This window comes from Heterodontus francisci, chromosome 30, assembly GCF_036365525.1.
Source record: "Heterodontus francisci isolate sHetFra1 chromosome 30, sHetFra1.hap1, whole genome shotgun sequence".
In the NCBI taxonomy this organism is placed as follows: domain Eukaryota; kingdom Metazoa; phylum Chordata; class Chondrichthyes; order Heterodontiformes; family Heterodontidae; genus Heterodontus; species Heterodontus francisci.
Window position 1 is genome coordinate 36,837,696 of NC_090400.1, and position 24,651 is coordinate 36,862,346.

Consider the following 24,651-nt stretch of genomic DNA (forward strand, 5'->3'; position numbering starts at 1 on the left):
GTTCAGTGCAATGATGACAGAACATCTTCAGGAAACTGAATCTTTTAATTTGAGTGATGAAATCATGAGTCGGTCACATTAGCCCAGTTCCTTTGTCAATTATTTCCTGTATTTGACCAATTAGAATGCAATGTTCTATTTTGTTCATTTCTTTCATTGCTTTGCTAGATTTAGCTGTTATTTAATAAGTTTTGAAAATTTAAGCAGGACTTTGTTTCATGTCTGCTGTTGTGGACAAGTGGAAATGGAAGGTGTGATGAATGGCTCTTAGTATTGGATTAGACATCATGGAGTGCTTCAGTGTAGTGGCTTGGTTGTCCAGGTTCTAATTTGCAAAATGTATACAGTATATGTTGGAGATTGACTCGAGTAGAATCTAGTTCGGCTTACATTTGGAATGTTTGCAATTTACTATCAGAATTGAATGTGCCATTTTGTATAGTCTGGTTTGTGAGGTAAAATTTTAGTTCAGATACTTTCTTGAAGCTTACAAAGATGTGCACTTGCATCTGTTTTAGTGATTCTGACTCAGCTGGGTACAGTAATTACATAATACATTGGCTGTGAAAAGCTTTGGACATTCTGAGGATGTAAAAGGCTCTATATAAATGCCAGTTCTTCCTTTCTACAATTAATACACATTTTGGTTACAAGAATGTGCACAATACAGGTTACAACTCTGTTGAGTTTGTACTTAGTCAAAGTATCCCCAATAGCTCTTTGAGAAATATGTCACCCAGTGTGGTACTGAGCTACAAAGACACAGAAGTTCTTAAGATTGCCTTTCACTGGAAACCACTGATGTTTGAACAGCATTACAACACTCATTATCCCTAGGGTAGAATATCTCAGGCTTTGCACCCACAATTGCCTGATATTTTCTGGTAGTGGGCGAGGTTCCTCAGAGGCAGCTTGTACTCAGAAACTTACCCCCAACATCTTCACAGACATGGAAGCCAACATGCCTTTGTTCATGACACTCCTTGATTTCCAGCTCATTAAAATGAATTGGCAGAAAATCGGGAGCACCACACATCATGTGTATGATTTCCCCACCCAATGCTTACTTTTTTCTAGTTTGGAGACTTATTTAGTGAAATTTGTTGAAATATTCTAGTGCCACAGTGATTCAGTAAGAAAATAGACCTCAGGCTAGAGTATATTAAATAGAATTTCATATTGTACTTGCAAAGTGCTGATGAATACGCTATGTCCTCCGAGACAAGTCAACCTGATACCATTTGGCATTATGTTTGAAATCCTAGCAGAAATTCAACAATGTGATTGCTGCAAAGGTTGCTTGTGCTTAAGAAAACTTCAGTTTTGAGCTAATGTGACACTTTGATAAGCATGAAGTAATAATTACTGTCAGCAATGTTATCGTATGGATTTTTAATACGCCCATATTGAATGCCTGCCTCTGCTATTCAAACGGAGGTGGTAACTTGTTTATTTTAAATGGAGGTAGTAACATGTTTGTTTTAAATGGAGGTGGTAACCTATTGTTATATTTCTTATACTTGACATACAAGCACATTAAATGATGCAAGTTTTGACTTGACACAAATCTTAGTATAATGGCTCAGATTTTTGCATTAGGAATTAGAGTGAGGCTGTCAGTGCTCAGAGTCGTAACAGAGTAAATCGGACAGCAACTTCTAGGGCTGGAATTTATGGTCTCTGCCATGGCGAGTTTCAAGGTGGGGAGGATATTTAATCAAGCGGGCTGGTGGCAGATGGACACACCACTACCTTCCCACCTCCCCTCAATGAAGTGAGTGGCGGGAAGGCCTGTGCACAATTTCCTTACCCCATCGCCAGTTAAGGCCCTTATGTAGGTAATTAATGCCTAATTAAGGGCCTTTTCCCACCACTGCCGGTATTAGCCCAGTGGTGGGCGGGCCTGTCGTCACATGGGGAGCACAGTCAGCAAAACACTGCAGATTGTAAAATCTGGGGAATCAATATATGAAGGCAGAATCTTTTGCACCTCCATTCCAATTGAGCAAACATATTTTTCTTGTAACTTTAAAAACTGCTTGAAATACATTGCAGAATTACTCATAGATGTCTTATCCTTGTCTTTACGAGAAGCTCACATGTAGCATAAACACGCACATTCCAGTGTGGTAAAAATGACTCTGTTCAACATCACCTCTTGCAATGGCACTTAGTGCCTAATTGAGGGACCTGACATCGGGAAGGAGTGGGGGGGGCACATCTGCGAGAGCCACCCCGCTGCCCTTGTTGCCGATCCCCTACAAACCCCTCCCCGCAACCCCACCCCCGCAAAATCCCTCCCGCCATGAGTCACCTGTGGCATCGGTCCATCGCTGATCCTGGGCCTCGAGGGGTGCATTACTGGCAGCAGCCACCACCTTTGCTGTGGCACTGCTGAGTAAAAGAACTGCCAGCCTCTAATTGGCTGCAGCTCTCAGTGGGTGGGACTTCCATCATCAGGGTCCTTAATCCAGGGGAAGGCCCACTGATGCTCAGTTAAGTGCCTGATTGGCATGTGATGTGGCAGACTTTCCCAAAAAGAGGCAAAATGGGGCTTTCATTGGTTCTTCAGCTGGCGGACGAGACCCCTGTCGTCTCCATTAAATACCATTCCTGGTGTCTGCACATGCACAGTTAACTGCAGAAATTTGGAAGTTGCTGTTCGAGATACCTCCTACCAGCATAGGGTGCACTCTTGCAGTTCTCACCAATAGACCCAGCACTGAAATCAATGCAATGCCGTGAACTTGGGGTACTTCCCCACTAGATCCCCATTAAAGATGCCAGAAAAGGTTAGGGCTGGTGCATTCAGGAGTAAGTGATTTTTTAACAGCGTGATAAGTGAAAATTATAGCCAAACAACCTCTCAGGCCCTGAAAATTTATTTTCACACCTCTGGAGTCTCATCCATTCACAAGTTAATTAGTGTTGGAGATAATAAAAATCTACTCTTTTCTGCCTAATTTATCTTTCTCTTAATCTGATTGGTATTTCCCAATCTTTATTTTGTTTTTTTGTACATGATCTAAATCTAATTTGCTGCTTTATACTTCCCAGTTTAGGCACTGTGAGCTCAATTTCAACTCTGTGCAAGTCGATGAGTTTTAAATGAGTTAAAAACTTGCCCTGCATGTCTCAGTGAGGACTCTTCAATTTGATTGGTTGAAGAGCATCACTGTTTCTTGCCAGCGCACATGTCGCACATGCCCTGCAAGGGGTGCCATACTGGGTTAGTGGGTTAGTGCAGGCCTGCAGAAACTTCATAGGCAGCTGTCAGCAAAGTGAACGGCGAGTGTTGTTCTTTCATCGCTGACTGCAAAATGTGGGCCAGTATATATTACACAGTAGATTTCTTCATATTCTAATGTAAAACGTAACATCATTACACATGTTTCCTATTTACTGGCAATACTGTGTGTAATTATAGCAGTGTTGATGTGATAATGTTAATCAACACTGCTGTGTCAATCTGCTCTAAATAATTTTCTTTAATATCCTTTCATAGGACGTGAGCATTGCTGGCAAGGCCAGCATTTGTTGTCCATCCCTAATTGCCCTTGAGGAGTTAGTGGTGAGCTGCCTTCTTGAACCCCTGCAGTCCATGTGGGGTAGGTACACCCACAGTGCTGTTAGGAAGGGAGTTTCAGGATTTGGACCCAGCAACAATGGCAATATAGTGCCAAGTCAGCATGGTGTGTCGCTTGGAGGGGAACATGCAGGTGGTGGTGTTCCCATGCATCTGTTGCCCTTGTCCTTCGAGGTGGTAGAGGTCATGGGTTTGGAAGGTGTGTCGAAGGAGCCTTGGCAAGTTGCTGCAGTGCATCTTGTAGATGGTATGATGGATTGGGAAACGTTAATTAAAGGGATGATGGTGGAAAGGCAATGGCAAACATTCAAAGAGCGCATGGATGAACTGCAACAATTGTTTATTCCTGTCTAGCGCAAAAGTAAAATGGGAAAGGTAGCCAAACCATGGCTTACAAGGGAAATTAGAGATAGCATTAGATCCAAGGAAGAGGCATATAAATTCGCCAGAAAAAACAACAGACCTGAGGATTGGGAGCAGTTTAAAATTCAGCAAAGGAGGACCAACGGATTGATTAAGAAGGGGAACATAGAGTACGAGAGCAAGCTTGCGGGGAACATGAAAACTGACTGTAAAAGTTTCTATAGGTATGTGAAGATAAAAAGATTAGTGAAGACAAATGTAGGCCCCTTACAGTCAGAAACAGGGGAATTTATTATGGGGAACAAAGAAATGGCTGACCAACTAAATGCGTACTTTGGTTCTGTCTTCACAAAGGAGGACACAAATATCATCCCAGAAATATTGGGGAACACAGGGTTTAGTGAGAGAGAGGCACTGAAGGAAATCAATATTGGTAGAGAAATGGTGTTGAGGAAATTGATGGGATTGAAGGCCGATAAATCCCCAGGGTCTGATGGTCTGCATCCCAGAGTACTTAAGGAAGTGTCCCTAGAAATAGTGGATGCATTGGTGGTCATCTTCCAATATTCTATAGACTCTGGAACAGTTCCTACAGATTAGAGGGTAGCTAATATAACCCCACTATTTAAAAAGGGAGGTAGAGAGAAAGCAGGGAATTATAGACCAGTCAACTTGACGTCGGTAGTGAGAAAATTCTAGAGTCCATTATCAAAGATTTTATAGCAAAACACTTCGAGAACAGTGGTAGAATCGGACAGAGTCAACATGGATTTACGAAAGGGAAATCATGCTTGACAAAGCTACTAGAATTCTTCAAGGATGTAACTGGTAGAGTTGATGAGGGGGAGCCAGTGGATGTGGTTTATTTGGACTTTCATAAGGCTTTCGACAAAGTCCCACATAAGAGATTAGCGTGTAAAATTGAAGCGCATGGGATTGGGGGTAGTGTATTGCGATGGATAGAAAATTGGTTGGCAGACAGGAAACAAAGAGTAGGGATAAATGGGTCTTTTTCCAAATGGCAGGCAGTGAGTAGTGGGGTACCACAGGGATCGGTGCTCGGACCCCAGCTATTCACAATATATATTAATGATTTAGATGAGGGAACTAAATGTAACATCTCCAAATTTGCAGATGACACAAAACTGGTGGGGGGGTGAGTTGTGAGGAGGATGCAGAGTGGCTTCAGGGTGATTTGGACAAGTTGAGTGAGTGGGCTAATGCATGGCAGATGCAGTATAATGTGGATAAATGTGAGGTTATCCACTTTGGTAGCAAAAACAGGAAGGAAGATTATTATCTGAACGGCTACAAACTGAGAGAGGGGAATATGCAGCGAGACTTGGGTGTTCTCGTACACCAGTCGCTGAAGGTAGGCATGCAAGTCCAACAGATGGTAAAAAAGGCAAATGGTATGTTGGCCTTCATAGCAAGAGGATTCAAGTACAGAAGCAGGGATGTCTTGCTGCAATTATACAGGGCCTTGGTGAGGCCACACCTGGAATATTGAGTGCAGTTTTGGTCTCCTTATCTGAGGAAGGATGTTCTTGTTATACAGTGAGTGCAGCAAAGGTTTACCAGACTGATTCCTGGGATGGTGGGACTGACGTATGAGGAGAGATTGAGTCAGTTAGGATTATATTCGCTGGAGTTCAGACGAGTGAGGGGGGATCTCATAGAAACCTATAAAATTCTTACAGTACTTGACAGGGTAGATGCAGGAAGGATGTTCCTGATGGTGGGGGAGTCCAGAACCAGGGGTCATAGTCTAAGGATATGGGGTAAACCATTCAGGACTGAGATGAGGAGAAATTTCTTGTGGCGAACCTGTGGAATTCGCTACCACAAAAAGCAGTTGAGGTCAAAACATTGTATGTTTTCAAGAAGGAGTTAGATATAGCTCTTTGGTTTAAAGGGATCAAAGGATATGGGGCGAAAGCGGGTATAGGTTACTGAGTTGGATGATCAACCATGATCATAATGAATGGGGGAGCAGGCTCGAAGGGCTGAATGGCCTACTCCTGCTCCTATTTTCCATATTTCTATGTCTATGTTTCCACACACTGCTGCCACTGTGCATCAGTAGTGGAGGGAGTGAATGTTTAAGGTGGTGGATGCGGTGTTGATCAAGTAACTGCTTTGTCCTGGATGGTGTCGAGCTTCTTGAATGTTGTTGGAGCTGCAAGTGGAGAGTATTTCATCACACTCTTGTCTTGTGCCTTGTAGGTAGTGGACAGACTTTTGGGAGTCAGGAGGTAGTTACCATCTCAGAATTTCTGGCCTGTGACCTGGTCGTGTAGCTACAGTATTTATATGGTTGGTCCAATTCAGTTTCTGGTCAATGGTGATCCCCTGGATGTTGCGGATTTAGTGATGATAATGCCATTGAACATCAAGGGGAGATTATTACATTCTCTCTTGTTGGAGATGGTCATTGCCTGGCACTTGTGTGGCGCAAATATTACTTGTTACTTATCAGCCCACGACTGAATGTTGTCCATGTCTTGCTGCATGTGGGCACAGATGACTTCAATGTCTGTAGAGTTTTGAACAGTACTGAACACTGTGCAATCATCAGCAAATTTCCCCACTTCTGACCTTATGATGGAGGGAAGGTCATTAATAAAGCAGCTGAAGATGGTTGGACCTAGGACACTACCCTGAGGAACTCCTGCAGCAGTGTCCTGGGACTGAGATGATTGGCCTTCAACATCTACAACCACCTTCCTTTGTGCTTGGTATGACTTCATCCAGTAGAGACTTGTCCCCCCAATTACTATTGACTTCAGTTTTGCTAGGGTTCCTTGATGCCACATTTGGTCAAATGCTGCCTTGATGTCAAGGGCAGTCACTCTCACCTCACCTCACCTCTGGAATTTTGCTCTGTTGTCCAATGCTTTAATGAGGTCAGGAGCCAACTGACCATCAGTGTAAGTGCTGTTTGAGAGCACTGTCAATGAGCACTTCCATCACTTCCATCACTTTGTTGATGATCGAGAGTCGATTGATAGGATGGTAATTGGCCGGATTGGATTTGTCCTGCTTTTTGTGGACAGGACATACCTGGGAAATTTTCCACATGTCGGGTAGATGCCTGTGTTGTAGCTGTACTAGAATAGCTTGGCTGGGGGGAACGTCTAGTTCTGCGCTCAAGTCTTCAGTACTACAGCCAGAATGTTGTCAGGACCCATAGTCTTTGCAGTATCCAATGCCTTCAGCCATTTCTTGATATCACTTGGAGTGAATCAAATTTGTTGAAGGCTGACATCAGGAGGATCATCCACTTTCTGGCTGAGGGTAGTTGCAAATGCTCCAGCCTTGTCTTTTGCACTGACGTATTGGGCTCCCCCATCATTGAGGATGGGAATGTTTGTGGAGCCTTCTCTAGTTAGTTGTTTAATTGTCCATCACAATTCATGACTGGATATGGCAGGACTGCAGAGCTTTGATCTGATCTGTTGGTGTGGGATTACTTTGCTCTGTCTATTGCATTCTGCTTCTGCTGTTAGCCTGCATGTAGTCCTGTGTTGCACTTCACCAGGTTGGCACCTTATCTTTAGGTATGCTTGGTGCTGCTCCTGGTATGCTCTCTTGCACTGCTCATTGAATCACATTTGGTCTCCTGGCTTAATCATAATGGTAGAGTGGGGGATATGCCAGACCATGAGGGTACAGATTGTGGCTGAATACAATTTTGCTGCTGATGGTCCACAGTGCCTCATGGATGCCCAGTTTTGAGCTGCTAGATCTGTTCTGAAGCTATACCATTTAGCACAGTGGCAGTACCACACCACATGATGGAGGGCATCCTCAGTGTGAAGATGGGACTTCGTATTCACAAGGACTGTGTAGTGGCCACTCATACCAATATTGCCATGGACAGATGCATCTCCGATAGGTAGATTGGTGAGGACCAGGTCAAATTGATTTATTCCGCATGTTGGTTCTCTGACCACCTCCGGAGGCCCAGTCTGGTAGATATGACTCGGGCAGCTCGGTGAGTAGTGATGCTACTGAGTCACTCTTTGTGATGGACATTGAAGGCCCCCCAACCAGAAGACATTCTGTGCCCTTGCCACCCTCAGTGATTCTTCCACGTGATGTTCAACATGGAGCAGTCCTGATTCATCAGTTGGGGGAGGGCGGTAGGTGGTAATCAGCAGTAGGTTTCCTTGCCTATGTTTGACCTGATGCCTAGAGACATCATGGGGTCCGGTGTCAGTGTTGAGGACTCCCAGATAAAAGCAAAATACTGCGGATGCTGGAAACCGAAGAAGGGTCACTGACCCGAAACGTTAACTCTGCTTCTCTTTCCACAGATGCTGCCAGACCTGCTGAGTGATTCCAGCATTTCTTATTTTTATTATTATTATTGAGGACTCCCAGGGCCACTGCTTCCTGACTGTATACTACTGTGTCACCACCTCTGGTGTGTCTGTCCCGCCGGTGGTGGGGGGGGGAGGGGGGGAACAGGATATACCCAGGGATGGAGGAGTCTGGAACATTGGCTGTAAGATATGATTTGGTGAGTATGACTATTTCAGGCTGTTGCTTGACTAGTCTGCAGCACAACTCTCCCAATTCTGGCACGTCCCTCGATGTTAGTGAGGAGGACTTTGCAGGGTCGACTGGGCAGGGTGGTGCCTTTGTCATTTCTGGTGCCCAGGTTGCTACTGAGTGGTCTGTCTGGTTTTATTTGTTTTTACTTTTCTGTAGCTGTTTGATACAACTGAATGGCTTGTTAGAACATTTCAGAGGGTACTTAACTGTCAACCACTTTGCTGTGGGTCTGGGGTTGCATGTAGGCCAGACCAGGTAAGGACAGCAGATTTCCTTCCCTAAAGGACATTAGTGAAGCAGATGGGTTTTTATGACAATTAAGTAGTTTCTTGGTCACCATTACTAAGACTGTCTTTTTTATTCCCGATTTATTAATTAATACAAATGAAAGAAAATTCCTAGAATCACACAGATAACGACAGCAAAGGAAAACTTTATGTCCAGAAAAGTGAACTTTTATTGTCCCTTTAACTACCGATTGTTTAAATGTTACAAATCTCCATCATAATTGTCTTTTGGATGAGACGTAAAACTGAAGCCCCATCCACCTTCTTGAGTTGGTGTAAAAGATCCCACACCACGCGTTCAAAGAAGAGCAGGGGAGTTCTCCCCGGTGTCCTGAGCCATCCTTCAACATGCTAAAAACAAATTAACACATTTCTGTTTGTGGGAGCTTGCTGTGTGAAAATTGGCTGCTGTGTTTCTGACATTGCAACAGTGAATGCATTTCTAAATATTTAATTTGCTTTGGGACATCCTGTGGTTGTGAAATATGCTATATAAATGCAACTCTTTCATTTAATCTCTGGCGCTGGAACCGTACAAGCGAATGATGGGAAGCCAATTAGTTGACCTGTATAGACAAGTACCCAGCTCTAGGAAAAATAGATGGCTACGGAAGTAGTGCTTAATTTGTCCTTTCTGTACCAATTTCACCAGAGGCACTGAGCAAAGCCACCACTTCAGATGCTGTTAAAGAAACTGGAAAACCAAAGTAATTTGTCACTGGAAGTTGAGCTTCCAAACTCATAGAAGTAATGCCACTGTAGATGTACGAAACAGTAAATGCGCCAATAGCAGCTATTGGTTGAGAAATGTACACAAAGGTCTGGCATCCAGTCTCCCATTTGCTCTATCGTCTTGGATAGAGCATGTCACATCTACATTATTGAGAAGGAAAGGAAAATGGGAACAATATAAGATGAAAATAAAATTGAATATGACAGAAAATAATGTACTCAGATAGCTTGAATGCATATTGAATCAAATAACAAACTATGGGTGATTCATATTATGCCAAACTGCCTGCTGTTTTTTTCCTTCAGATTACCATCAAACCTTTTAAGAGTTTCAAGCCAAAGGGAAAGTAGCAGTTTGTACGACAGCCAGTTTTAACATTTCTCAACAATTAACTGTATGCAGGATTAGGTTTGCCAAAAACAAAAGAAAGAGAAACCCTTAGGGGAAGCATTTTCCCCAGTGTACTCTTAATTCATTAGTAATTTATTAGTGCAGTCATATTTTTAGAATACTAATCTGCAAACAGTGCTTGAAATTCTAGGTGGTTTGATTCTGCATTGGCACTGTCATTATCACATTAACAACAATTTATAAACGTATCGCTAAGACTCCAATATGCTACTGTCTCAAAGCCAGATTAGACAATGGGTTGGTAGGGGTTCTCGAACATAGTCACAAAAGAGAGATTTCTCCAAAGATTATGTTCTCTGGGTGGAAGTGATCACTTCATGTGCCAAGGGAAATTGTAACAACTGCAGTGGAAATCGATAGCTTTCTGCAATTAATTGCCACTTAATGGTATAAAGCCAAGCAAACTACTTTTGAACATATCAATAATTCAGTATCTTTCTTCTTTGTGAAAGAAGGTCACAATTGCTTCATGGTTCCCATCCTTCCCAATTCCCAATGAATTGCTGGACAAATGTGCATATTTTACTCATTATTTACGTTAATGAAAATGATGGCTTTGAATATTAACCGGCTTTATACGCACTTTTTTGCTCACATTGGCAGATCTTCTGCAATGTTATGGGTAGTTTTGAACATGGTTGAAATGTTTGTGAAGATTGAGCTGTGTTTAATCTGTTCTGTCCCTTATAAGGCCATAGTTGATGTATTTCTTGTCAGGAAGTGGTCTAAATAAGCCAATTCATAGTAACTGCCTTAGTGGCATTAAGCCACACAACCCAGGTCAGTGAGGTTAATGAATGGAAAATCACAGTCTGGATCTGTGCAATTTCTCCCAGCAGAGTTCTGCACTGGGAGCACTGATTTGGAAAATCTCCTTTTAGTTCTTAAGGGGAAAGTGATCTTATCAGATAGGACTTCATTCTTGTTATTGATTGTTTTATGCCCACAGCTGACCTCTTACAGAGCCATGCATCTCTCTTTCTGGAAAACTCTAATGCACCCACATCTCCAAACACCCTACTGACTCAATTGCAACGAGGGATACGGAGAGGCAGTCAAACTAGCATTACCAGCGAGGTATCAGGATCTTCGGAGAGTATCTTTGCAGCCAATATCGCCAGCAGTAAGTAAGCTACTAAAATTATTCCATGTTTTTTTGGGTTCTGATCTCTTTGTCATACCGAGAATCTACCTGACCAACAGTCACTCAGAGCAGTAAACCAATGAAGTGCTAATTTTGTGCTGGCCTCAAGTCTCCTGGTTTGGATGTGTGTATCTCATGTAGCACTGAGCGTGGGCCTAAAAGTGTGATATTAAATTGAGAGCCCATTCAGGTAGTCATAAAGGATCCCATGCCACTGCTTTAAGAAAAGGTTCTCCCAATGTCTTTTCCATCATTTATCCCTCAGTTACACCATCCAAACAGATTAACTGTCTCTTTAACTCATTGGTGTTTGTGGGATTTTGCTGTGCACAAGTTGGCTGTCATGTTCGAAACATAGAAAAATAGGAGCAGGAGTAGGCCATTCAGCACTTCGAGCCTGCTCCGCCATTCAAAAAAATTCATGGTTGATTGTCTAATTCAGTACCTTGTTCCCGCTTTGATCCCTTTGGCATTAAGGAATATATCTATCGCCTTCCTGAATATATCTAAGGATTTGGCCTCCACTGCCTTCTGCAGTAGAGAATTCCACAGGTTCACCACCCTCTGAGTGAAGAAATTTCTCCTCTTTGCAGTTCGAAATGACATACCCCGTATCCTGATACTGTGACCCCTGGTTCTGGATTCTGCTGCCATTGGGAACATCCTCCCTGCATCTAGTCTGTTAGAATTTTATAGGTTTCTATGAGATCCCCTCTCATTCTTCTAAACTTTAATGAATATAGGCCTAGTTGACCCAATCTCTCCTCATATGTCAATCCTGCCATCCCAGGAATCAACCTAGTAAATCTTCTTTGCACTCTCTCCATGGCAAGAACATCCTTCCTCAGATAAGGAGACCAAAACTGCGCACAATACTCCAGATATTGTCTCACCAAGACCCTGTATAACTGCAGTAAGACATCCTTGCTCCTGTACTCAATTCTTGCAATGAAGGCCAACATACCATTCGCCTTCCTAACTGCTTGCTGCAACTGAATACTTGCTTTCAGCGACTGGTGTACAAGGACACCCAGGTCTTGTTGCACCTCCCCCTTTCCCAGTCTATCACCATTCAGATAAAAATCTGCCTTTCTGTTTTTCCAACAAAAGTGGATAACTTCACATTTATCCATGTTATACTGCATCTACCATGCATTTGCCCACTCACCCAATTTGTCCAAATCACATTGGAGCCTCTTTGCATCCTCCTCACAGCTCACATCCCCCCCCAGTTTTGTGTTGTCTGCAAACTTGGAAATGTTACATTTAGTTCCCTCACCCAAGTTGTTCATTTATATTGTGAATAGCTGGGGCCCAAGCACTGATCTCTGCGGTACCCCATTAGTCGCTGCCTGCCACCCATTTATTCCTACTCTCTGTTTCTTGTCTATCAACCAATTCTCAATCCATGCCAGTATATTACCCCCAATCCCATGTGCTTTATTTTGCACATTAACCTCTTATGTGGGACCTTATCAAAAGCCTTCTGAAAATTCAAATACACCACATCCACTGGTTCTTCCTTATCTATTCTACTAGTTACATTCACAATGAACTCCAGTAGATTTGTTAGGCATGATTTCCCTTTCGTAAACCCATGCTGACTTTGTCCAATCCTGTTTATGCATCCACTATTTCCAGGGCCACTTCCTTTAGTACTCTGGGATGTAGATTATCAGACCCTGGGGATTTGTCAGCCTTTAACCCCATTAATTTCCTTAGCACTAATTTTTTTTACTAATACTGATTTCCTTCAGTTTTTCCCTCTCATTCGACCCTTGGTTCCCTAACATTTCTGGGAGGTTATTTGTGTCCTCCTTTGTGAACGCAGGACCAAAGAATGTGCTTAATTGTTCCGCCATTTCTTTGTTCCCATTGTAATTTCCCCCGTTTCTGACTGTAAAGGACCTACATTTGTCTTCACTAATCTTTTTCTCTTCACTTATTGATAGAAGCTTTTACAGTCAGTTTTTATGTTCTCCGCAAGTTTACTCTCATACTCTATTTTCCCCCTCTTAATCAACCTCTTTGTCCTCCTTTGCTGAATTCTAAACTGCTCCCAATCCTCAGACTTGCTGCTTTTTCTGGCAATTTTATATGCCTCCTCTTTGGATCTAATACTATTCCTTATGTTCTTACATAACATCAATTACTACACTTTAAAAGTAATTGGCTGTGAAGCACTTTGAGACATCCTGAGGACATTAATGACACAATATAAAATGCATGTCATATCTTCCTCAACATAAATTGTCACACTCAAGCCTATTAACTAAGAGCGTCTGGATTTATTCGTTCAATCCTTCGGTAAGAGGAGATGAATGGACTTCTAATATGGTTGCAGATTGTTAGCAAAATTTGAAATGAGTGCAGTATTCTATTTCTGAACCAATTTTATAGTCTTAGAAACATTCCCCTCTCTTAAACTCACAGTGCCGCTCTTGTAGCTTCTAAGTACAGCACGTCATTATGGTAAGCCACTCTGTTCTTCAGAATTGTGGATATGACATGAGGGACACAACCTGACAGTTGCAGTGTTAAATGCTGACAAAGTCCCTGCATGTTCCAAGGGATTGCAAGCTTAGAGTGATAGCACTGGGAGCAAAATATCAACTGCAAGCCCAGTTTTCCAGAAAGACTTCAAGTAAAACCACAATAAAGGTACCCCAAGATACCAAAGACAATCTTGTAGGTTACTTTTAATTATGTTAGTATGGAATATGCATTTTTAATGTCTCCATTGCAACAAGCCTTATTTTATGGCCTTGGTTGACAAAAACATTTTCTCAACTTCTTCCTATTATTGATAGCTGGATGGTCATATTTGGTTTGTAGTTTTAAGAACTAGACAATTGGTTTTCATTCCTACTTACTGATTAGTACAGTGCTGTTTTATGAATGTGAAATTTGAGGCAATTAAGTGAACGTGCTAATCTATCAACTCTGGCTTTGCTGAATTTTCAGCTAATTTAATTTCAATTTGTATATAACTTCTATTTTATTTTGTGTCTCACTGTGAATAATGACACAGAGGGCTGAATTTTTCCACCAGCTAAAAGATCCCCCCACCCAGTAAGCCACTGGGAGGCTGCCAGGGTCTCCTCATGTGACGGTGGCTCCTCCTGACAATGGTAAAATGCCAATGGGGGTGGGAGGTGGCCCTTAATTGGGCACTTAATTGACACAATTGGCTGAACGGTGGTGGCTGTGCCGCTGAGCTTTCCGCCACTGATAATATGCCATGGCGGCGGGAAGATGTCAGTATCCCCTCATGATGCCTTCCGCCAACATTTTACCAGCCCTCCCACTTCCCAGCCTGTCTCCAAAGGGATGGAAAAATCCAGCCCAGAATATTCGCTAGAAATATGTTGCATCTGATGCACATATTTTCACTCACATTTGCATCTTCCTCTGTGCAAATTTTATGTCACACTTTTACCCGATTTGTTAAAATTTCATATACATGAAATGGGAACAAATCCCAACTAAACTATTAGGAATTGTACTAATCAGCAATCACCAAATAGAAGGCAGGAGTGAAAACCAAAGATCATGAAATTGGAAAATAAAATTAAAAATGGGAAGCAACCGCTGCTATTTATAAAAAGGAACCAATAACCAGAGGGCACAGATTTAAACGAAAAGAACCAGAGGTGACAGGAGGAAAAACTTGGTTATGCACTGAGTGGTTAGGATTTAGACTGCACTGCCTGCTGGGTTGATGGATACAGATTATTAATCGCTTTCTAAGGGGAATTGGATAAATACTTGAAGGAGAAAAAAATTGCAGGGATATAAGGAAAGAGCTGGGGAGTGAGACTAACTGGATTGCGCTTTGACAGAGCTGGCGGAAACTCAATGAACCAAATGGCCTCCTTCTGTAGTATATTATTTTATGAATCTATGGTTCTCCTGAAATTCCATTAAGATCAGCAGATAGTGGAAAAGATAAGATTGATTCCTACTAGCCTGTTCTTGACAGAAGTTAAGACCAGCTCTGGCACACGATCAGAATGACAGAGTAACAAAAGATGCAGATCATTCTGATTGTTAGGAATTCAGAGCAGCGTCTGTGCTCTGTAAAAGCTAATAATCACATAGTGCATTGTCAATGGATCATTAGTCTCCACTATAATAAATCAAAATATGTAATGTGTTGCAATAATTAGGTCCAAAAAACTTTGTTTATAATATCTGGTTTGTCGCTGTGGACATTGTAATACATATCTCCTTCTGTATTTATCTTTATGTAGACTTCTTAGGGATGTTTAAAGGCTGCAGGTGAGAATAATGCTGATATGGAGAGTCTGCTTTAATGGGTGATTGGGGCAGGATATTTTATGCTTGTGCTGATCAAACAGAAATATGCAGAAGTAGGAAAGAGGAACATATCAACATTTTTGCTCTCTTTGCTTGATGATGGAAATATTGCTGTTTATTTCTTTTCAATGAAAATTGTAATTAATGTTTTATAGGTGTGTGGAATGAAGTTCAATTTCAATGGTCAGTAATGTGCTGTAATTGGACTCTTTCACAGCATCTCTCCCTGCAGCAGGCAATTTAATCGGTATTTCCTTCGTCTTGATCTGGAGCCCTGGATCTAAATATTCATATTTCTTTCATGACCCACTCATCAACAAATTATTACCTTAGGCTGTAATAGCCTCATTAATGTGATACTTAACCATCTTCATGGAGTTTTCAAGATGGTGGTTAATTCCTTTTGGAGATAAATTCATTTTGTCATGAACTTTGATTTTTAACTGTTGTCGGAGCAAGGAAATGACTTGTTAAACAGATCAGCCGTGGCTGGAAAAAAAACATTTACATACTAACAGACATCGAAGGTGAGGAAGCGCATTCCAGGGCCTGCTAAGGAGGATACAATCCACAAGGGCCAGGACTGGTTAGCCCAGCTGGTTACCTGACTAACTGGCTGTTCCAGGGTTTTCTCTGGAACTGGCCACAGAGAGTTTGAACTCAGAGTGTCTGTTTGCTCCTGGACTGAGAAGATCTCTCTCCTGTCTGCTCCCATCTCTTTCTCACAAGCCTCTGAATCCACTGAAGACGCATGAATCCCAAGAGTGAAAAGTCTCCTTCAGTGAGCAAGGTTTAAGACGAATACTGGGGCCCAACAAAAATCAAGATCCACCTACAATCAAGGACTCTACAGTGAGTTTGAAGACCCGTAACAAAAACACTTCAGTTATTGCCTCAAATGTTTCCTGTTAATTTTCCTTCTACTCTTTTTTGTCTCTATTTGCATATGTGTATCGTGTATGCATGCTAACGTGCACGCGTCGTGTTTCTGTAGGCGTCAACTGAATTAGAGTTTAAGTTTAATAAATTTCAACTTTTCTTCTTTAAACCTAAGAAAGCCTGTTTGTGCTGATTTCTTTGCCTTATAATTGGAAAATGATGAACAAGGATTCACATAGGGGGAGCTAAAAACACAGTGTGTTTAAAATTAAACCCTGTTACAGTAAGACCAGCTGAAGGCTGAGAGCGAACCCTAGACACCTTTCTCACCTGGTCATAACAATACCATTATTTTATATATCTCTAAAGTCACCTTTTAGTCACCTCTTTTCAAGTTTGAAAATTCCACTTTCACCAGTTGTTCCTTGTAACTCAATCCTGTGATGCTCGGGGTCAGTTTCATGATTCTTCTCTCAGCCACCTCTAAGTTTAACCTTGCATTAAGGTACCAGAATGGAGGCAATACCCAAGATGTGGGCTGACCAAAGGGTTATACTGTTTGTGCATAACTTCCTCCAACTGTTTTGGCTATAGTTGCATCTTTTGCGTTGGTAGAAAACCCCATCAAAAGTAAGTTTGTTTTTTAATTAAATAGGGTAAAAAACCACCACCTTCTTCGCATAATTTGGGATACATGTCCTTGCAGAAGAAAATTTTAATAACTCGCTGGTGACTTTGTTACTCATGAATTATTCGCCTAAATTTTTCAAATTTGCACCAGTGGTGAGCAACCTCAGCCCCCATTAGCATGAATCAAATAATCTGTCTGATTTTCCAGTGTGCACTGGCAGCAGTCTAGGTACCTTGCTTGCTCCTCGCTGTGGAGTTAGAAGATTTACCACATTAAAATGGTTTCCATTTATGGAATAAACTGCATGTACGATACTCAGCTCTATCTCAGCACCACCTCTTTTGGTCCCCTCCACTGTCTCTGATTTGTCACATTGCTTGTCTGACTGCCAGAACTAGATGAGGAGAAATTCCATCCAACTAAATATTGGTAAGACTGAAACCATTGTCTTCAGTCCCCACCACAAACTCCATTTACAGCCTTGGTTTTGTATTTGACTCTGAGATGAACTTTACAACATAGGCGCTCCATCACCTTGACTGCCTACTTCCACCTCCATAACATCGCCTGACTCTGCCCCTGCCTCAGTTCAACTGCTAATGAATCCTTCATCCATGCCTTTTTTATCTCCAGACTTGACTATTCCAATGCTCTCCTGACCAACCTATCTTCCACCCTACATAAACTTGAGCTCATCCAAAACTCTGTTGCCTGTATCCTAACTTGCACCAAACATTCCTGTGCTATCAGACCTGCATTGTCTCCTGGTTCAGCAATGCCACAATTTTAAAATTCTCATCCTTGTTTTCAAATCCCTCCATGTCCTTGTCCCTCCCTATCTCAGTAGCCTCCTCCAGCCCGACAAGCCTTTAAGATCTCTGCACTGTTCCAATTCTGGCCTCTTGAGAATACCCAATTTTAATTGCTCCACCCTTGGTGGCCGTGCCTTCAGCTGCCTACACCCTAAACTCTGGAATTCTCCTCCTAAACCTATCTGCCTCTCTATCCCTCCATCCTCCCTTAAGATCCTCAAAATCTACCTCTTTGACCAATCTTTTGGTCATCAGTCCTAATATTGCCTTATGTGACTTGGTGTCCAATTTTGGGATGTTTTACTATGTTAAAGGTGTTACTTAAATGTATTTTGTTGTTGCACTATTCCCTGTTGAGTAGTCATCCACATACCATATTTTGACTATCATTTTTTAGTAACCAGTTGTTGCAATGATTACATTGCAGATATTGGAATATATTTTTGGCTTTACCACCTGGGTGTAAAGTATCTCCTGTATGGACCGTAGAGATGAAAATCAGGAGTGGAGGATCACATGATCATAACTGAGTGCACCTGATCTTCTATTTTAAGTGGAAAGAAAGTTGTGGGGTGGGCGGGCTCCATTATGGGCTTCTTTTCCTCCCTGCCAGATATTCCTCACTGTGCTCCACTTGGGTAATACTTCAGACAAGTCGAGGGGCCAATATTTTATCCATGCCGAGTTAGTGGATCTCAGCCAGGTCAATGATTGGGGCACTTGGCCTCAGTACCTTTGGGTTCAGTGGGAAAAATTCTCCAGAGTCACGTCAGCTATCCACTGACTGCTGTTGAAATTACACATATGCACATTGAGTAAGGATGGAATTGGGTTCCGTAGTGATGTTTTTACTGTTAATTAACCTAGGAGCATGCACTGTTGGGCCTTACACATGAGTAATGATGACTTGAGCGAAGCAGTGGAAGGCAAGTGGTGAGATTCAAAACCAGCAGAGTAAATACTTTCAAGAGAAAAGGGGAGAAAATTGAAAGTATCGGGAATAATTTTAACTTAACCTGTTTGGTGACGAACTGACAATTTCGGATGAGATGCTTGTTTTACACTTTATTGGAAAGTAAAATCGGGTGGGATGTAAAATGTGCACAGGATCTGATCCGGTCAGTTTCTTGTTGGACCAGTGAAATAAGAATTACTTCCATTTAAATAATAAATTATAAATATTATAAACAGGATTGATGCTCAAGTGACTTTGAGGCAGTTGTTATGACCCGGTGAGGAGGTTGTCTAGGGGTACCTCTCAGCCTTCACCTGGTCTTACCGTAACAGGGTTTAATTTTAAATACACCATGTTTTTAGCTCCCCCTTGGTGAATCATTGTTCACTGCTTTCCAATTATATGATAGAAAAACCAGCACAAACAGGTTTTCTTAGGTTTAAAGAAGAAAAGTTGAAATTTATTAAACTTGAATTTAAACTCTAATTTGGTTGATGCCTGTGGCTACACGATGCGCCCACACTAGCATGCATACACGATACACGCATGCAAATAGAGACAGAAAAGAGCAGAAGGAAAATGAAGTGGAAAGGTTTGAGGCAATATCTGAAGAGTTTTTGTTACGGGTCTTCGAGCTCACTGTCGAGTCCGTGTTTGTAGGTGGATCTTGCTTTTTGTTGGGGCCCAGTATTCTTTTTAAATCTTGTTCACTGTAGGAGACTTTTCTCTCTTGGGGTTCATGTGGATTCAGAGGCGTGTGAGAAAGAGATGGGAGCAGACAGGAGAGATCTCAGTCCAGGAGAAAACAGTCTTTCTGAGTTCAAACTCTTTGGCCAGTTCAGAAGAAAACCCTGGACAGCCAGTTAGTCATGTGACCAGCTGGGCTAACCAGTCCTGGCCCTTGTGGATTGTATCCTCCTTAGCAGGCCCTGCAATGCCCTTCCTCACCTTAGATGTCTGTTAGTATGTAAATGTTCTTTTCCAGCCACGGCTGATGTGTTTAACAAGTCATTTCCTTGCTCCAGCAATAGTTAAAAATCAAGGTTCATGACAAAACCAATGTGCCTCATTCTTGGCAGGTGGGGGCCTGCATGACACAGTATTGTCATTTGTGGGGGTTTGGGAAATGGTACAAATGACTTAAAGCTGCAACCTTACAGTTTATAATACAATTTCTTTATAATTACCCCCAGCTACGCATCCTCATATATGCATCAGTTTTTGACTAAAATAAATCAGTCAGTCAAATTATTAAAATATTATATCAAGCTGAAATGTTTATTCTGTGATTGAATTACAATGGCAGCCTTTATCTGCACAGTTTGACTAATCTGAAAATTGACTGAGGCAACATTCAGCCTCATCCCTTTATCATTCACTCACCCCCAGCCAACAGAAAGGTATATGGTATCATCAATTATTTAGTGTCCTTACGTGCTCTGGCCATCTTGCAATTATTTTTAGCAAAAAATTAATTTGTTAACATCTGTTAGTACCATGACCTCATTGGACAAGATGCATCTGTACATCATTTTAGTATATAATATGATAATTTTTTGGCACCAATTCAAACACTAAACTTTATCGTACTTATGTATACTCATTCCTATTCTGATCTCATTTCATAAAAATTAATTTCCTTCTTACAGGAGTTTACTTATCAATTTCAGGTCCGTTTTAAAATCCTGCCCAGAATCATTCCCTGTGCTCAGATTTTGAACTGCAAGCTTTTTCTTTAGACCGCAATTGTTGACAACGCGATCGGTAGGTGGCGCTGTTTTGGCACATGCGCAAATACAGCATGTGTCACGAAAACATCACAGCTTGCGACTGTAGCAGCTGCCAGGACTAAAGATGGTGCTGCTCAAAGAATCACAGAGATGAAACCTAACAAACACGTGGCAGAATACAATGGCCAGAGTGAGAGAGTGGAGCGGGCCGGGAAGAGCAGCGCGGGGAGACCAGCGGTAGCGGTGCCGGGGGAGAGGGAGAGGGGGAGGGGGAGAGAGAGAGAGAGGGAGGGGGAGGGGGAGGTAGGGGGAAGTGGGGGGGAGAGGGAGGGGGAAGTGGGGGGGGAGCAGCGGAACGGAAGAGGAGTGCCTTTTTCTGTGCATGCGCCATAAACACAACAGCAAAAGACTTACTGGCCAGTCCCTGGACCCGGTGAAACCAAGGTCTTCGCACGCTCGCTCCCCGCGGCTCTCTACGGCCTCTCGCTTCCGGCCCTCTCCATTCAGCCGTTCCCTCCAGCCGCAGATGCCCAATCCAGTTGCTTTCTCCCCTTCTCCACAGTACTTCAGGCATTGCAACTGTCTGGTCCCTGCATTTTGCATGCTCCCTCTCCCCACCCCTCCCCCTCTTCACCCACCCCTCCCTCTACCTCCACCCCTCCACCATAGTTGAATATCTGAAGTGCAGTTGCAAAGTCGGGGAAATAGCATGCAAAACAAAACCTCAACAATTCTGGGTTTAATTATTGAAAAGTTTTATTAAGTTCATTAAGTATCCGAGGAACTGCTGTGCATGGATGTGTCCAGCATTCCCGTTAGACAGACAGGCCGAGTCTCTGCTATGCACAGCTAAAGAGATTGTTCCTGGAGAGCCTTGTGGTGAATGAACGCTTGGCTCTCTATTCCACTACTGTATTGTCCATGTGAAGAATGCAAAGTCACAAGAGTCTGAGCTCAGTCTATTCTTGGTGAATGTTCCCCAAGCGCATCCCAATGTGCATTCCCAATTCATCCATAAATGCAATGTTCCTTTCCACATCATGATGAGCTCCGCAGCATGATCCAGTTGCCTTCGTTGCTTGAATGCTGACCGTAAGTCTCGAGGATTGTTTTCTCGACGGCATGTTTTACATGAAAAGAAGAAAAGCAAATCAGAGTCAGAGCTTGCCTCCCTCCATCCACTGAAATTACTGTTGTGCACACCTTTTTAAGTTCTGCAGTGAAGGCACCAATTGATAACATCGCCAATGAAGCACTTATTACCCACCTCAGATGCAGGAATCATCACATCCTTGCGTTATCTCCCGCACTGCCTCCTTTGCTGGAATGCCGTCCTTAAGTGTCAAGGATTGTTTTCTCAAGGGCACATTTACATGAAAGGAAATAATGAAAGAACATCAGTGTCAGAACTTCCCTCCCTCCAATGAAATTACTGTTGCGCATGCTTTATGCTCTGCAGTATAGGCCAATGAATCACTTAGTACCCACCTCAGCTGTAGGAGTCAGGATGATGTAACTGCCCCTATCTCATGATGGTTCAATGCTGCTCTCAGGGGAAACATGAATGATGTGAGGGTGCTGGAAAAAGAAGCACATTTCTTTTGGACTATGAACATAAAGCAGGCCATTTAGCCCAGCTGTTCCCTGCTAGTGGTTATGCTACTCGTGCGTCTTCCCATCCATTCCCATTTAATCCTGCCTACTACTATCAGCATCATCTTCCATTTCTTTCACTCTTATCTACCTTTGCCTTAAAGCAACACTGAGGATGGAGAATGGTGTGGCTGCACTCCCACCTCACCAGTTGTGTACGCAGCAAGAGCATTCACATTTGTGCTACCACTGGACACGGCATGCTTGTTTCTTTTAGTGCTCAGTCTCTTCTTGCTGAATGTTCCCCAAGTGCTTGACCCCTTTGGACGCCTTCTCTGCTTGACAGGCAGCAGCTGGCAATTGCGGAGTCTCACAAGGCTCTGCATGGTTGTTTCAAGGGCGGTTGGGGAAACATGTGGCTGTGTGTCCACGTGCACTGCTTGGATGGGTGCAGGAACAGGTGACTGTGTGTCCATGTGCACTGCTTGGATGGGTGCAGGAACAGGTGACTGTGTAACTGAACAGCAAGGAGAGGGTACCGCAGGTGGGGGAAGTGGAGCTTTGAACAGGCAGGCGTATGTATGGTCCATCAGATCATTAGGCCGGGGGTGAAATGCTCAGGATCCATGGATTGTGGCACGCGACTGATGTCCAGCGCGTGGCCACCTCCATCCAAAGGTGCTTCCGGGCAATTGTTGGGCAAATTAATTGGCTCCATCTCATCAGCCAGTCCTTGTGTTTATGGCGCATGCACAGAAAAAGGCACTCCCCTTCCGCTGCGCTGCTCCCCCCCTCCCTCCCGACCTCCCTCCACCCCCCCCGTCCCTCCCTTCCCTCCCCCCCGACCTCCCTTCCCCCCCCACACCTCCCTTCCGACCTCCCTTCCCCCCCCCCATCCCTCCCTTCCCTCCTTTCCCCCCCCTCCCTTCCCTCCTTTACCCCCCCTTCCCTCCTTTACCCCCCCTCCCTTCCCTCCTTTACACCCCCCCTCCCTTCCCTCCTTTACCCCCCCTCCCTTCCCTCCTTTACCCCTTCCCTTCTCTTCCCTCCCTCCCCTCCCTTCCCTTCCCTTCCCTCCCCTTCCCTTCCCTTCCCTTCCCTCCCCTCCCCTCCCCTCCCCTCCCTTCCCTTCCCTCCCCTCCCCTCCCTTCCCTTCCCTCCCTTCCCTTCTCCCTTGAAATGTATTTTCAGAGCAACGTACCTTGGAACAATCTCCTCTGTCTAATAAAAATGAAGCAAATGTCCAAAATGACTAAATAATTGAGATAAAATGCCCGACGAAACCTCTCCTCCTTCCATTTTCAAAAACTCGCGCCGAAGCTTTCGGAAGATTGACGCACATGCGCACACGGGCTCCCGTCCACTGCGCATGCGCTGCGGGTCCGGATTGCCAGGACCAGTTTGCGCATGCGCAAAGGCCAACCTGGCGTGTTCCCCGAGGAAGATGACGTTACGCGATGACGTCATCTGCGCATGCGCAAACTGGTCCTGGCAATCCGGACCGCAGCGCATGCACAGAGGGCCCGAGACCGTGTGCGCATGTGCGCACCGCGGCGCATTCTGATGACGTAGCGTTGTCATCAATCAGTTTGTTTTCTTTATTGTGCAATACAGTCCACTACAGCATTTACAATAGTGCTATTACCAATGTGGTGTACTCATCTGTGACTTCAACTAAAAGTGCCCAAATGAAGGCAGTGAACCGTTTAGTTAACCACCTCCAACTTGCATGCGCATTCCAAATTCTGAAATGACACTGGTTGTCTCAGAACAAAGCTTAGATTTTCTGCTCTGTGCTGTCTGTTTTACTGGTGAGAATTGAACAGTCAAGAGTGGGAAATGGCTGAGAGTTCCTTTCCACTGGAACTCTGTTCATGATGTAGCTGGGACCAGCAGCATTGGAAGTATCGCCTCAAAAAGGTGGGAAATGAATTTGGAGGCAGAGATGTCCTGCACACTACATGCCAACATTTTGCCTTCAGATGTAAAACACACCATCTGAAATGAGGATTGAGGGTGTTGAGTTCAGAGTAATCCTTATCCTTTATGCTTAGTATGTGGACCCAAGAGACAGTCTGATTAGTAATCTTCATTAATAAACACACGAATACAGCCCATTACATGCAGTGTTCATGAGATTGCTGTCACTTATACTCACAGATGTATTTTCCTTTAAATATTTATTACAGGGAAACTTATTCTCTTTACACACTGACCTGCTGTCTCCCAAATTCTCTGGCGCACATGCAGCAATTAACATTCCATTCATACAGCAGCCTACACTTCACTGCTGGGACTTGCATATTTGTGCCTGGATTACTAGCTATTCCACCTTTCTTACTGATCCTTACTGAGGGTTGCTAGGAAAAGTTAAGTAAATGGAAAGCCATGAAAAGTGCACAGTAATATTGAGGTAAATGCATTTTAGCCTTTCCTGTAATCAAGTTCCTTCATTTTTTCTCCGAGTTTTTTTTCCGGAAGGTTTCTAAGTTCTCTTTGTGCCAATTATATATTTTTTGTTGCCCCTGCCCCAGCACCAGTGATTTTCCCAATGCCAATCTCCCTAACTGAGATGTTTGGTACAAGAGGAGGACCGGCAAAGGAATGTTAGGCTGGTCACTATTCCATATCCACAAACCTGCATCTG

At 43.3% G+C, this 24,651-nt stretch overlaps 1 protein-coding gene across 1 annotated transcript in view; it reads left to right on the top strand.

Moving 5' to 3' along the window:
• pitpnm3 (PITPNM family member 3) overlaps positions 1-24,651 on the top strand; it is a 493,326-nt gene that overhangs the window by 410,524 nt on the left and 58,151 nt on the right. The window contains exon 11 of the mRNA XM_068010378.1: positions 10,890-11,063. Coding sequence (XP_067866479.1) covers positions 10,890-11,063 — 174 coding nt within the window. The remainder of the gene's footprint in view (positions 1-10,889; positions 11,064-24,651) is intronic.